The sequence below is a fragment of the Sinocyclocheilus grahami genome, unplaced genomic scaffold (assembly GCF_001515645.1).
Source record: "Sinocyclocheilus grahami isolate Dianchi unplaced genomic scaffold, SAMN03320097.WGS_v1.1 scaffold255.1, whole genome shotgun sequence".
NCBI lineage: Eukaryota > Metazoa > Chordata > Actinopteri > Cypriniformes > Cyprinidae > Sinocyclocheilus > Sinocyclocheilus grahami.
Window position 1 is genome coordinate 1,872,220 of NW_015505434.1, and position 14,813 is coordinate 1,887,032.

The 14,813-nt window shown below is 38.1% G+C and overlaps 1 protein-coding gene across 1 annotated transcript in view; it reads left to right on the top strand.

The window, feature by feature from the left end:
• LOC107598770 (LIM domain only protein 7-like) overlaps positions 1-14,405 on the top strand; it is a 42,926-nt gene extending 28,521 nt beyond the window's left edge. Inside the window, exons 17-29 of the mRNA XM_016290205.1 lie at positions 155-316; positions 3,701-3,876; positions 4,092-4,202; positions 4,308-4,415; positions 5,937-6,026; positions 6,213-6,427; positions 7,157-7,201; positions 9,048-9,103; positions 9,206-9,371; positions 10,978-11,232; positions 12,403-12,511; positions 13,644-13,749; positions 14,299-14,405. Coding sequence (XP_016145691.1) covers positions 155-316; positions 3,701-3,876; positions 4,092-4,202; positions 4,308-4,415; positions 5,937-6,026; positions 6,213-6,427; positions 7,157-7,201; positions 9,048-9,103; positions 9,206-9,371; positions 10,978-11,232; positions 12,403-12,511; positions 13,644-13,749; positions 14,299-14,321 — 1,622 coding nt within the window. The 3' untranslated portion in view covers positions 14,322-14,405. The remainder of the gene's footprint in view (positions 1-154; positions 317-3,700; positions 3,877-4,091; positions 4,203-4,307; positions 4,416-5,936; positions 6,027-6,212; positions 6,428-7,156; positions 7,202-9,047; positions 9,104-9,205; positions 9,372-10,977; positions 11,233-12,402; positions 12,512-13,643; positions 13,750-14,298) is intronic.
• The last annotated feature ends 408 nt before the right edge of the window (positions 14,406-14,813 follow it).

Here is a 14,813-nt window from a genome sequence, read left to right on the forward strand (position 1 = left end):
CTAAAAAAAAGTGACTGAAATAACTACCAGGACCATAAATATACTGTAAAATATGTACTATGAAACTGTACAATGCTCTAAATGTAACAATTCAAGTTGAATTCAAACTCTCTCAGTTTGGCTTAAAGGCACATTTTTGACCTGCTTCACACAGGCAGCCCAGCAGAGTCATGTGGTCTGCTGATGGGTGATGAGATCGTGGAGCTGGGTGGATGCAGGGTGGCTGAAATGAATTATGAGCAGTTTAAGGGCAGTATGGACACAGCACAGCAAAAGGGCACTTTACTGATGGACATCCTAAGACACGGCCAGAATGGTGAGGGTGTGGAAGCTGTTTGTGAGAATGTAACACTGTTAAAGGAATAGTTCACCCCAAAATGGAAATTTGCTTTACTCACCCTTAGGCCATCAAGATGAGTTTGTTTCTAAAGCATAACAGATTTGGAGAAATTTAGCATTACATCACTTGCTCACCAATGGATCCTCTGCAGTGAATGGGTGCTGTTGGAATGAGAGTCCAAACAGCTGATAAATACACAATAATCCGAAAAGCTTTGTGTTTGTAAGAAACATATTATTAAGGTGTTTTTAACTTCAAATCGTTGCTTCTGTTGCTAAAAGACAGGTTCTCTATCCATAAAAATGCTTCTACCAGTGATAAAGTCTGTCTTGTCCTCTCGCTTTGAAATTTTATTTGTTAAAAAAACTTATTTAGAACTGTTTGTAAACGCAGTGCTTGGTCTGTGCACATTTCTCTCCTGATTCAGACGAGACAACTTTTTCGCTGGAGAAAGCAATATTATGGATAGAGGACTCATATTTTAGCCGGAAGCAACGGTTAAAAAGTTAAAAACTTTTTGATGATGGATTTATTTCCCACAAATCCACAGTTTGTGGATTACTTTTTTAAATTAGTTTTTTTTATCAGCTGTTTTGGACTCTCATTCTGAAGGCACCCATTCACTGCTGAGGATCCATTGGTGTGCAAGTGATCAGGGGCGTCATGCACTCATTATTTTTCAGGGGGCATGGGTGTGGGGTGGGGTGGGGTTGGGGGGTTCGTCATTTGACACACAGCAGCCACAATAGACTTAGCCTGTGTTTTATTTTTATTTTTTCCTTTTTAATCGAAACATTCCCAAACGCATTAACTATATCATGAAATATCTCGATTCTCAACCTTTATAGATTGTTAGTTGATCTATAGTGGGCAATGGTCAAAGTAGCCTAGTAATGTAATCTATTAATTATGCATAAAAACCTGTTTACACTTAAGTAACAGATATTGGTGTCATGCCATAACATATTTTTAATACGACTGACTTTATTTTTAACGTGAATTTAACACTGAAAGTTAATGTGAATAAAAACATTGTAAGTTAGGCTATAATCATAACACTTTCATTGGACTGAAAGAGAGCAAAGAACATTTTTATTGACAGTCTAGAGTTCAAGCACTCTCAAAAACTCCCATTAAATTCGCTGAAGCTGTTTACACTGTGAAATGAATATCTTACTTACAGATTCATATACACATCTGCAGTTTGTTTTTTCTGACGAGAGAATTCGCTGGAAAGAGGTATTCAGTCAGCAAGCGAGTGAAGAAAACACCAGCATTTTAGCGATGACTCATCTGAACACCTCTGATTGGTCATTGCATTCATAAGCTCAACAGCATCGTGTGTGATTGGTTAATGCGCAGTGCTGTAAAAACGCGTCTGTCTCTGGCGGCTCAGTATGGGAAGCCAAACAACCCAAATGTGGGAAGAAACAGCGCGGTATTCGCGCTGTGCTGACCTATCATAGGCACGGCTCAATGGACCGAGCTGCGCGGCCGACTCGACAGCGCAGAGAGGACGTGTTTACTAGCGCCACCGAACTGACAGCGCGGCGTTGATCAGTTACAACAGCGCAGCGCGAACATTCCTCTCCGCAGAAGTTCGTGTTTTTTTCCTGCACATAACAATGAAGAGTTATTACATTTCTTTTGCTTATTATCTTTCATATTACTACATGTAAACAGTAGTGTTAGCTACTTCGAAGCTCGTATAGCCTATATTTAGTAGTCACGTTCACAGCAGAAACTTCCATTATCCTCTTAGAATTAAAATATTTTATGGTTTCGTTCATCAAGGCATATTTTAAGTAAATTTTACATTTAAGGATATTTGTGTAACTGTAGCATATGATTATACTTGGAAATGTATGGATACTTTTCTGTCAGGACAAATGTTCCCTTATGGAAATATGGAAATTAACAATGGTTTTACTATAGTAAAAGTGCAGTAACCATGGATTGATTGTAATTTTTTTAACCCACAGTTTAACTACAAATATATGGTTAAAAGGTTAGTATAATAAAATCATGGTTAATTTTAATGTGTTTTCCGATAAACCTAAAACGCAATGCAGCAGTGCAAAATTCAAAATACATCATATTGAATTTACATACACTGTCCCTAATTTTTAAAGAGTTTTTTTTTATTAATTAAATTTATTTAATTTGGAGTGTAGAGAAAAGCCTTACAAACCGTATCCATTATATAAAATTGCAATGTTAAAGTTAAATAACAACGTTCCCTTTACTAGAGAGAACAAAAAAAAGGCTATTTAATAATAGTTCAAATTTAAAATGGGCAATATTGTGCTGAATACAGAACTTGACGACGACAACAACAATAATAACTAAGTACAAAATAAAAAAAACGCTGCGCTGTTGTAACTGATCAGCGCCGCGCTGTCAGTTCGGTGGCGCTAGTAAACATGTCCTCTCTGCGCTGTCGAGTCTGTTGCCAGGTCAGCGCAGCGCGAACACTTTAATACCGTGCTGTTTCATCCCACTTTTGGGTTGTTTGGCTTCCCATAGCTCAGTGCCAGCCAGCGAACGCAGATTTGAATTTAGCAGCTGTTGATATGACGTGCTGAACGATTTAATCATGCTGGTGGGATTGTATCAATTATAGAAACTATTAATCGGCTATTTTTTGTCTTTTGGAAGCTGCATTCAAAATCCACTTGACTCAAAAATCTGAGGGGGCAAGTGCCCCCTTTGAATGGGCATGACTCCTCTGATTGTAATGCTAAATTTCTCCAAATCTGTTCCCATGAAGAAACAAACTAATCTGCATCTTGGATGGCATGAGGGCAAGTAAATTTAACCAGCATAATTTAAAATGTCGTCATTTTTACATTTTAATTTTGAAATAATTTTGTGTTCACAACAAATGAATGTTTCTAACATTGTCACACTCACAAATGAAATGGTAATATATATTTTAAGTGCTTCTTAAATCAGACTTTTTACATTTCTGGCACAGTTCCTTCTGCTTTTGTCTGATTTTAATGAGCCGAGAAAGCGAAGGTGCCATTCCAGATTCAGATGCTTTATCTGTAGCTTTCTGTCACAGTGGGAAGGCGGTCTGTCTGTCTGTCTGTCTGTCAGTCAGGCTCACTGTCCGGTCTGAATGGTTTTCCTTTTTTTTTCTTTTTCTTCTTCTTACCACTGGATCATTAATCGTTGCTTCATCAAAGGGAATAATTATGAGCACCCTTTAATTTCATTAATGGACACGTATATGAAATCGTATATTTTTACCCACTTAAAAAACACTTTCACAAATTACAAATCACAACGCTAAATCACTAACAAGTTCACTAATACGTGACTTGGCATTTCTGATATGTTTTGGGTACTGGATAGACTGGGGCAGTGACCACCCTTCCCTACCGTACAAGAGCCGTAAGACCATCAATTTGACCAGTGCCAATTCAACACTTATAGGGCGGCCCGAGCACTATGTCTCAATCAGCACAACCTCTCCAGTGGAGACCGTGGGGAAGACACAGGTTAATGGACAGCCTGCTAATGTGAGTCAGGTCAGGAACATAGTGAATGTGGTGGACTGTCGGAAATCCATCTATAAATTTAACTTCTGTTGTTGTTGTTGTTGTTTGAATGTGTTCATTTTCAGTACTTGACTACATTGGTAATTCATATGCTTGCTTGTGCAGCGAATAATAAAAGGGTACACAAGGGTCGTTCAATAGAATCAATAATATTTTGTTTGAAAGAAATTAATACTTCTATTCAGGATGCATGGCATGGAAGACTCATGCTGTGTGTGTGCTCTGTTGTGCAATTTAAATGGATAATCTTTGTCCCACCTCTTTTACTAGGTGGCTCAGAGTCTGCCATCTCTGATGTGAGTCACATCTTTCACTTACATTTAGTGTTTATCAGTATTCAATTCAGTGCTGATAGTTTACTTTTTGGTTCCGTTATCGTTATCATTTATTTATGGTATCAGCTGCAGGTTCCCTCCATCAGTACCACCTCATCCCGCTGGTCATGGGATCATGAAGAGGAGAGGAGGCGGCAAGAGAAATGGCAGATGGAACAAGAGCGCCTCCTGCAGGTACCACCAAATCTCACAAATATTCTATACCAAATCCCAGATCTTGTACGCAAGCAAGAACTTTCAGTTTAGATTTTATTTTATGGTGGGATTGTTTCATTTTATACATTTTATTTTCAGTTTAGTTAATATAGTAATTTGTTTATTATGGTTAATAAATTGTTGCGTCAATCTATAGGAATACTGCAGTAACACCCGTTTCACACATACTCCGTTTGCAGTGCGTATGCAGTCCATGTGCGGTTCGTATGCGGTGCAGAAGCAGCATGGGCTCATTGTGTTTCACACAGGACGCGTTTGCAGTCTGCTACTGATCCGCGGCTGTTTGCCACAAACAACATTTATCCATTATTTTGATTTCAAATCCAATAGTTGTTACTGAAAATGCTTTTTCAGCATTGCAATTCTCTTTTTACACCGTACAATAATACAATCATAGACAGCTATTCACGTTTAAACACAATAAATACTATAAACAATGCATTTTACTTCTAGATCTAATATTCATTTGCTTAAGCTGGTGGCAAAACATTTAAACATAGCCTATAGTCTACTTTTCTTACGTTAAAAGGTAGCAGAACAGAAACGTCTGACTCTTTTGCCGTTTCATTTGCATTTAAATCTTTATTACATGCAATCCTGTGGGTCATAAAGAACTTTGTTTTTCTACCTCCACGTCACGAGTGCCATCCCCTTGTTTAACTAAGTGTTCTTTCTCTTGTTTTAAACCTAGCCAAAGGGCTATGTGTTGACTGTGAAACACCTTGGATTTTAGTTATATCAATTTATTGTGTAATTACTATATATTTTTTGTCAATCCACGTTTATCACAAAAAATGAGCTGTCACTTCAGTAAAAATAGACTCCGTGTATAAACGATCGCTGCTGAAAATGCACCGTTGCTGGAACGCACTGCCAGGTGTACCGACGATACATGCTACCTATCAGATTGTGCTACCAAAAATATATTTACATAGTGTTAAGGGTAAGTTTAGGGTAGGGGTAGGTATGGACATTAAAAAAAGCCACAAACCACATCAATAAGATGCTGGTAGCACAATCTGATAGGCAGCATTTTTCGCTATCGATTTGTGCTACCTATCTTTTTAATGGGAGGTAGCATGAATCATCAGAACACCGGCATTGTGTCCAATTCTGACCCCCGCCAGATTATTACCCCCCTGCTATTGGGAAAGGAAAAGAAAGGACAACTACGGTGACCAATACGCTGAATACACACACTGTGAACACACACCCGGAGCAGTGGCCAGCCATTTTTGCTGTGGTGCAGATGCATGTAAATGATTGTAATTTAAAATGGAAAAAAAAAATATATATACTATTTAATAAAAAAATAAAATGCATATTTGCACACTTTAGACATTCTATCAACCAACTGCATGAGGTGTCCAACATGTTGTTCAGCTTTTCAATGTGTTGCTGATAATGTAATTTGTAATAAATTAATAAATACAAAAAATTAAATGTTTACCAGTGGACTTTTGTCTGAAATGGTTTCAGGAGAATTATCGACGTGATCAGGAGAAGTTAGAAGAGGAGTGGAGGAGAGCTCAGCAGGAGGTCTATGGAGAGGAGCACAGTGGTACTGAGGTCAGAAGATTGTCATAACTTTAATATCTCTTGCTTCGTCTTTCTCCAATTTCTCTCATTCACACCCAAACAGCATGTAAATGGTGATGTTTAATACAGTGGTTCCATTGTCTTTAGACTCTACAGCATTATGAATGGTGAATAAGAATAATAACACCATTATTATTTACCTCCTGCTGGTATTAGGAGCAGAAATGTCCTGATGTGCTGTCCAATGGAAATACCACTAATATTCCACCTTCCTCCTTCAATCAATTCATTGCTACCACTTCAGTGGCATCCAGTCAGAATGCAGAGAAGGTGGTAGAAACACAGAACAGACAGACCGATGTGCAAACAGCAGCAAGACAGCAGTCACTAAAGGCAGACGTGGAGTGTGATTCAACCACAAAGAGTCAGTGGTAAGAAGTATGCCAAACACGAGTTGGAAAAAAGTTGTAGCCGTTTTATTATGTCAATGCCAAGAAAATATTAGGATGTAGCATTTCTGTAAATCTTAGGGCTGTCATTTAATTAGAAATTGTAACTGCCTTTCATTTCAAATGACAAACACACAAATTAATTCAGTAAGTTAATTCAGTGGAGACATTACATAATTGTAGCAGACAAAAGACGCAGTATATAATATTCTACAGATAGCATTGTTTTATTTCCATTTAATTGAACATCACCGGCGCCTATTCAATCCACAAGAATCTAATTTGTCAACCTGTCTGAGGAAGATTTAGGGGTTGTACATAAGGGTTGCAAAGAGGTGGAACATTTCTGGTAACTTTCCTGAAACACTTCCATAATTTTTGGAAACTTTCCAGGATTTTTTGGAAATGTTCCACCCCTTTGCAACCCTACTGTTCATATGGACACTTTTTTTGTAATTGTTGGTCTGTGTATACATGCAGACAAACGTTTTTAGCTGTTTTCCAGCATCTCGTACCATGAGCACCATATTTTTAAGATGGCAAAATTAACAGTATTAGGTTTAGTTTATTATTGTTATTTCTTTTCTTTTTTAAGCATTTAAGCTTATGTGGCATTTGTTGTTTATGTGGTCCAAGCATGTGTACATCTTACTGCTGCTTTGGTCATTGTTTGTATGTCTATCTGTCTGCTTCTGCTCTGTCTTGCATCAGCTCAGAGGAGTCCTACGGGTTTGCCAAGCTTACAGTTTCTGACAGGTTAGTTTGCTTTTGGAGCTACGTTTTCTTTTAATGGCTTTTGTGGCATGAGGAAGATGTGGTGATATTAAAAAAATACAGAAAAAAAGTGCTGCCATATGTATATACATTTTTAGATACGGTCTCATTTTAATGTGAAGAGAAAACGTAACAGTTCTGGTTCAGATTACATTTCCATTTAGTCATATGTCATGTTAACCTCATCATTCTCATCACATTCAGTTCTGTCCCCATTGCCAGAAGAATGCAGGAATTTATTGTTGGTGATGCACTTTACAGCTTGACAGTAGTGCTGTTTTATACAGCCCCAATTCCAGACGTTTTGTAAAATGCAATAAAATCAAGAATCTGTGATTTGTTAATGCTCTTTAACTTTTATTTAACTGACAAAAGTACAAAGAAAAGATTTCCAAAGTTTTCATTGACCAACTTAAATGTATTTTGTAAATATAATGTTTTGATTTTGATGGCTGCAACACCCCAAAAAAGTTGGGACGGAGGCAAAATAAAAGGTAATAGAATATCTAAGTTAAACCATTTTGAAGCAGTCCACAATAAGCAGGTGAATTGGTAATAGGTGAGGGTATCATGTTTGGGTATAAAAGGAGCATCTCAGTCTTGGCAAGCAAAGCTGGATCATGGCTCATCACTTTGTGCCAAATTTTGTGAGAGAAGTGTCAAGCAAATCAAAAATCACATTTCTCATTGCAAAATTGCAAAGAATTTAGGTCTTTCACCAACTGTAGTGCAAGGCAGGAAACCTCAGTTGAATGTGCATGACCTTTGAGCCCTCAGATGGCAACGCATGAGAAACCATCATGCTGCGTGCAGTGTTAAATATAGCCACATGGGCTCAGGAGTACTTTGATAAACTGCTGTCACTTAAGACAGTCTGCCGCTGCATCAATACATGCAACTTGAATCTCTGTTACTCTAGGAGAAAGCTAAACGGAATGAGGCCAGTGATGCCGCAGGGTTCTCTGGGCCAGAGCTTATCTCAAACAGTCAAAAAGACTGTGGAAATGTGTGCTGTGGTCAGAAGAGTCCGTATTTCAACTTGTTTCTGGGAAAAATGGACGTTGAGTTCTCAGTCCCAAAGACCAAAGGGACCATCCAGACTTTCATCAGCAACTGATGCAAAAGCAAACATCTGCATCAACATGGTATAGGGGTTGCAGTAGCGCAAACGGCATGGGTGACTGGAATACAGTATGTGCGAAGGTACCATTGACATTGTACAGAGACATATACTGCCATCAAGGTGGCATCTTTGATGGGAAGTCCATGGTTATTAGATCAAGACAATGCCAGGTCTCATTCTGCATGTGCTACAACAGCATGGTTTTGTAAACGGTGTGAATGTGCTAGATCAGTCCAGATCTGTCTCCTATTGAAAATGTATTACCAGTCATGAAAATCATGGAATCACACAACAATCAGAGACTTCTGAGCACCTGAAGTCTTGTATCAAGTGAGATTGGACAAAAATTTTGCTTGCAAAACTTTAACAATTAGTATCCTCAGTTCCCAAACAATTAAACGTAATTAAAAGGAAAGTTGTTGGGACACAGTGTTAAACATGCCTCTGTCCCAACTTTTTTGGAGTGTGTTGTAGCCATCAAAATGTGTTTATATTTACAAAATAAAATTAAGTTGGCCAGTGACCACATTGGATTTTTTTTTTCTTTGAACATTAGTCGATTAAATAAAGGTTAAAGTTAATGAACAAATAACATATTCTTGATTTTATGGCATTTCACAAAACGTCCCAACTCTTCTGGAATTGAGGTTGTACATATATGTGTGTGTGTTCAATTAATGTATACATGTATTAATTTTTGCATAGGACAAAGTCAAAATCTACTCCTGCACTTCAAGGCCTTCACAAACAAGATGCTAAAGGTCTGAATAGTTTATATTTAGGGTATTTTTATCCAAATTCCTGAGTAGTTGGGAACAGGAACAGTACTCGTCTTCCCTGCCTTGTCTCTTCATTGGCTGCAGGAAGCGGTAAAAAGAAGGGACAGCTGTCGCAGGCAGAGAAGGAACGTCTGCAGATCCTGGAGGAGATGAGGAAGAAGACGCAGCTCCTCACTGACAACAGTTGGATCCGTCAGCGCAATGCCAGCATCAACAAAGAGCCCATCACTGTGGGAACATCTGTCAGGAGGTCCTGATGAAAAACTCTTTCATTATATTGTTTAGAACAGGTTTACATTGTCAGCTCTACACTACCATTCACTAGTGTGACACTTAGAATAATGGCTGCTGAAAATTAAGCTTTCACAGAAATAAATTATATTTTGAAATATATTCAAATAGAAAACCGTTATTATAAATGTATAATAATGTTTCACTAATATTGCTGTTTTCGCTGTATTTTTGATCAAATAAATGCAGATTTGGTAAGCTTAAGAAGCTTCTTTAAAGGGGTCATATGATGTTGCTAAAAAGAACATTATTTTGTGTATTTGGTGTAATGACATGTTTATGCGGTTTAAGGTTAAAAAAACACATTATTTTCCACACTACATTGTTTCTCCTCTATGCCCCGCCTTTCTGAAACACGTCGATTTTTACAAAGCTCATTGGTCTGAAAAGTGAGGTGTGCTCTGATTGGCCAGCTATCTAGCGCGTTGTGATTGGGCGAATTCCTCAAGCGTGTGACGGAAATGTTACGCCCCTTACCATATTGTGATGCCTTGTCCCGGCTGGAGTGACGAGACAAAAACATTAAAACCCATTATAAACGAGGCGTTTGTTGCATCCAGTGGGGACATAATTACGGATTATAATGACTTATACGGTCTTTTTACGCGTTGCATTGCATCGCGATGCGTAAACATAAAACCATGTCTGCATTTGTGATCGGAGAAATGACAAACTACAAACGCTACTCTACACTGCTCAAAACTCGCATTTGAATCGTGAGTGGCAAATTCTTTAAATATTAAAAAAACTTTCAGAACAGCCGGCATTGTAGTCTACTTTCCCAGGATCAGGAAACAGTCCTCCATAAAATGCGCTGGACACATTTACAACAGTGTTTTAAATATAACTTAACCACTGATTTCTAGTCGTGTCCTCTTTTGGAAGGCCAAACAAAGTAGTTTCGCTTTCACAACGAAACACAGCATCACGCATCGTGGCCTAGAGTGAGCGGCGGCGGGCGGGCTTGCGGCAACCACATGTGATGACCCCGGGCTGGACTCCGCTTCGTCCATGGGGAAAGCTGATCTGGCGATCCACAGCGCGAAGTTGATGTATTTCCTCCGCGACCAGCACGGATCAGCTCCAGGCATGATGAAGCAGATATCGTCCTCTTTTGGAAGGCCAAACAAAGTAGTTTCTTTCACAGTGAAACACAGCGTCTGCACGACATGGCGGCGGCAACAACAATACTACAGCGAAAATAAAAGTTACGCCTTCTTTCTTTGCGTGAACATTTTGGCGGCGTTATGCAAATCTTCCCACATTGTGACGTATGTGGGAGCGTGTTAGAACGCGTCGTTTTAGGTAGGCGTGGTTAACTCTTAACTTTTATAAAGAATATCTATTTGCAATTGAGACTTTAGTCTTTGCAACTTTACAGATCTTCTTTATGCACCAAGAGCTTGTAACACTCCAAAGAGAAAGGACAAATTGAAATTGAAAAAAAAAAAATTACAAAACCTTACCGACCCCAAACTTTTGAATGGTAATGTGGTTTCCTTTGTCAACCAGGACACATGATTTTCAATCTGTATGTCTTAAATCTCTCAATCTCTGCTTCACAGATATGAATCTCTGGACAACCTCCACACAACTAGCTCCTGGTCCAGGCAGTCCTACACTTCAAGTATCGCAAACAGGCCTCATTCTTCTTTGGGAAACACTGGTACTTACAGGAGCGGACGCAGCAGCCTGAGCCCTGGTTCAGCCATCTTCTCTACCGGTCTTAAGCAAAGCTCCAACTTTCCCACCTCACCAATCACAACTACACCTGAGCTATCAGGCCCTGAGTCCTGTCCAAACTCTCAGCAGCGTGGCAGGTATGGACTAGTCACCTATGTTTAAGTGTGGTATTTCAAAATGAATTGGTTCTTTGTGTTTTTAGTGAATAAATCCAAAGCATTGCTTCATGTTAATGCATTTTCAGTTGAAACACTTTTAAGCCAATTTTGAGTGCAGCTCTTTCTTTCTTTTTTTCTTTCTTAAGAAGGATTTCACTCTACCTGACCTTTAACCCCAGGTATTTTTTTTAGAAAACAGTGGCTATGCTCTGAATGGAATACTAGTGTACGGCATACTTCAGTGTATACTGTAGTGTATACTGTAGTGTACTCTACAGCTCAAAAATTTGGAATCGGTATGATTTTTACTTACTTTTATTTTATTTTTTTATAATAATACTTTTATTCAACAAGGATGCAATAACTTGATTAGAAGTGACAGTAAAAACTTTTACAGTCTTAACAAAAAAAAAAACTTTTACTCAAAGAATCTTGGGAAAAAGTGTGATGGTTTGCACAAAAATATGAAGCAGCAAAAATGTTAATGTATTCAAGAAGAAGAAAACGGTTATTTCAAATGGCAATAATATTTCACAGTGTTAATGTTTTACTGTATTTTTTTATCAAATAAATGCAGGCTTGGTGAGCATAAGACACTTCTTTCGAAACATAAAAAAAAATCTTACAGACCCCAAGCTTTTGAACAATAGTGAACAGTATATGCTGCAGTGTATATTGTATTGTATACTGCATACAGTATTTCTTGCAAATAGTATTATTCCACAAAACCTCACCGTGTTGCCTGCTATCTCTGAAATAAGTACTGTTAACATTTGAATCTAATTTTGTGTAAAAATTTACATTTTTGGCTATGTTATTAAATATGCAGTCAAGGTAGAAATGATCAAATTGTTATTGATTTGAGTTTTTTCCATTGAAAACTCAAGTGGAACATATTGCATTGTGGGATACAGTATTTCACACGTCATGCTCTCATTGGGCACATTTAGCCAATTCAGTTATTTCATGCATACTGAAACTTACTATCTACAGTATACATGCAGTATAGTATGGTAGTATGCTATTCCGAAACTTTCAGTACTCTGCCTCCAACCTCTTCTTTTAAATGTAGTCGAATCAGTGCAAGGGCAGAGCAGTGCTGTCTTCTGTCTGACATTGAACTCTGACACTGGCATGTGGTGCCTGTAGGCTGGTCAGTGGCAGGCGGATGTGCTCGAGGTGCGAGCAGCCTCTGGGGAAGGGAGCTGCCATGGTCATCGGTTCCCTGGAGCTCTGCTTTCACATTGGTTGCTTCAAGGTGAGACTGTAGGTCACCTGAAAATGAGAGTGAGTGGGCACTCCGTGGATCGGTTGCACCTTTGCTGGATTTTTAACCTTCGTCATTTGGGCCAAGATCATTAGTCACCTAATATCAGTTAATTCATCTACTTTGGTTTAGGCAATCAGATTACAAGTATGCAAAACAAATTCGAAATGGTGTAGATTTCTGTCTAAAGTCCTAATTTGGAATCCAGGGAAAAATTATGTAAGGAATTATAACAGTAGTGCTTTAACTCTAACTTGTGTTTTAATTAGTAAGTTAATAACATTGTTTGTCAAATTGAAATTTGTTCAAAGTGAAGTCCAGCCTGTTTTCTGATTGCCTCATTGCCAATAAACTTGGCGAAATGAACACACCTTTGGCTAAACTCAGCATAACCAATACCGTTGCATCACCAGAACCCTGCCTGTCACTGATCACACAGGCTTTTCCAGTCACAAAACCACTGTATTTTCCGGAATGTCAAGTTTTTGTAAATCATATGAAATGTGTTGTGATTTTATATGCCAAAGCAATTTGCATGAGCTCAAGTTTATCTGTATAGCGTAACTCCCATACACAAGTAGTTTCAGTTTTGCTTTAAATAAATGAGTGCAGGCTTTGCGTTTTTATATATATACATCAATAAATGATAAATTTTTATGTAAGCGCATATTACATTATTTCAGAATAATGCAACTGTTTATCTAGTAATGAAACTTGACTTATACAACCATGCAGTTTTTGATTTGGTACGACCTATAGTCAAGTGTAACTTTTTTTCCGGAAAATACAGTATTTGCTTTGGTCTCTTGCTTTCCCTCTAATAAAGCTTGTTCCGTTTAGATTCCTGTGTCCGGTTGCAGGGGTTGTGTTTTGTTTACGGTAGCTCCTTGTTTCTTCACTGCTGCACAGGATGGTTTCATCACTGCTTCACCAGCCTTCACTAAAGAAATCATCTTTTCAAATCTAGCTTTGGTGGAGGATCTGCCCACGCTGATCCAGTAATCAGCATTGCTAATGAATAAATAATTTTGCCTGATTCGGGAGGCTTTGCGGGCTTTGGAGTCGTTTGTATCCTCTCATCTTGATGTGTGTCCAGACTCGCTGTTTCTTGTTGATCTTGCAGTGTGTCAGCTGCAGGACTGACCTTGGGAGAGGGGCTGAGTCCGGAGCTCAGGTCAGAGTCCGACACAGACAGCTCTTCTGTAACAGCTGCTACAGCAGAATCAGAGGTAAGAAAGAACCAACATGCCAGCATCAATTCAGTGTTTGCTTTGAATAACCATACACTAAAATCTATTGAGAATACTAGCCTGCAGACTAGCCTTTATTCCTGAATTTAATTACACTGCTAATGGTGCTCGGTCCTGATTAAAACCAGCCTAATTGCAGACGTGTTACAAAAGTTGAAAACTACTGCATCTGAATGATGCAAGATCACTTGCCTTCAAATATATTATTATATTATATTAATATTTGGGGTTGTTATATTATAAATATTAATATTAGTGTTGAAATATTATAAATATGGTATATTTTATTTTTTATTTATTTAAAAAAATTTAAAGATGGTCATGCAATATATTTTAATTAATTATTCAGAGATCATCTCAGCTGAATCTCTCAAACTTTTTCATTTTTTATGCCAATTTTTTAAGTGAAATATTCCTTTCTCATTGTAATCCTCAGTATTCACAAATAGATGACTTTCAGAAACCTTTGCTTTTAGTTTTTGAGAACAACATGCTAACTAAAAGACTCTGTATGCATTTTTCTCTTAGTCTGTTCCTCCATCTCCAAGTGACCAGAATGCATTGCAACAGATCGTAGAGGAGTGTACCACAGAAGCGGTCTCAGGAATTACAACTATTGGCACAACCTAACCACAGCAGCAGGCTTTATCCACTGCTTACTCTCACTGCTTTGACAATCAATGCATTGAGACTGATATTTCTGTGATTGTTCTCGTAGTATGACCGCTACATAGTGACGAGTTCGAACATGTTATTTTGATCATTGCTGGAAACCCAGAGGTTGTTTCTGTACTGGCTGGCATCCATGTAGTAAGATGAACATGCATTGCTGAACGGTTATGCATTCCATGTGGCAAGTAATAACATATCTGATGTGTCTCATGACTTCTAAGAACTGTTTTATTTTCTTTTGCTGAGAACTAGTTTCTTTACCATATCATCTAATTTCTTTAATTTAAGCTTTCCTCTGATAATTATTTAATAAATGTTCTAGAACACTTTATTTGGCACTTTTTTCCCTTTCATTGGTAGAAATCACATAG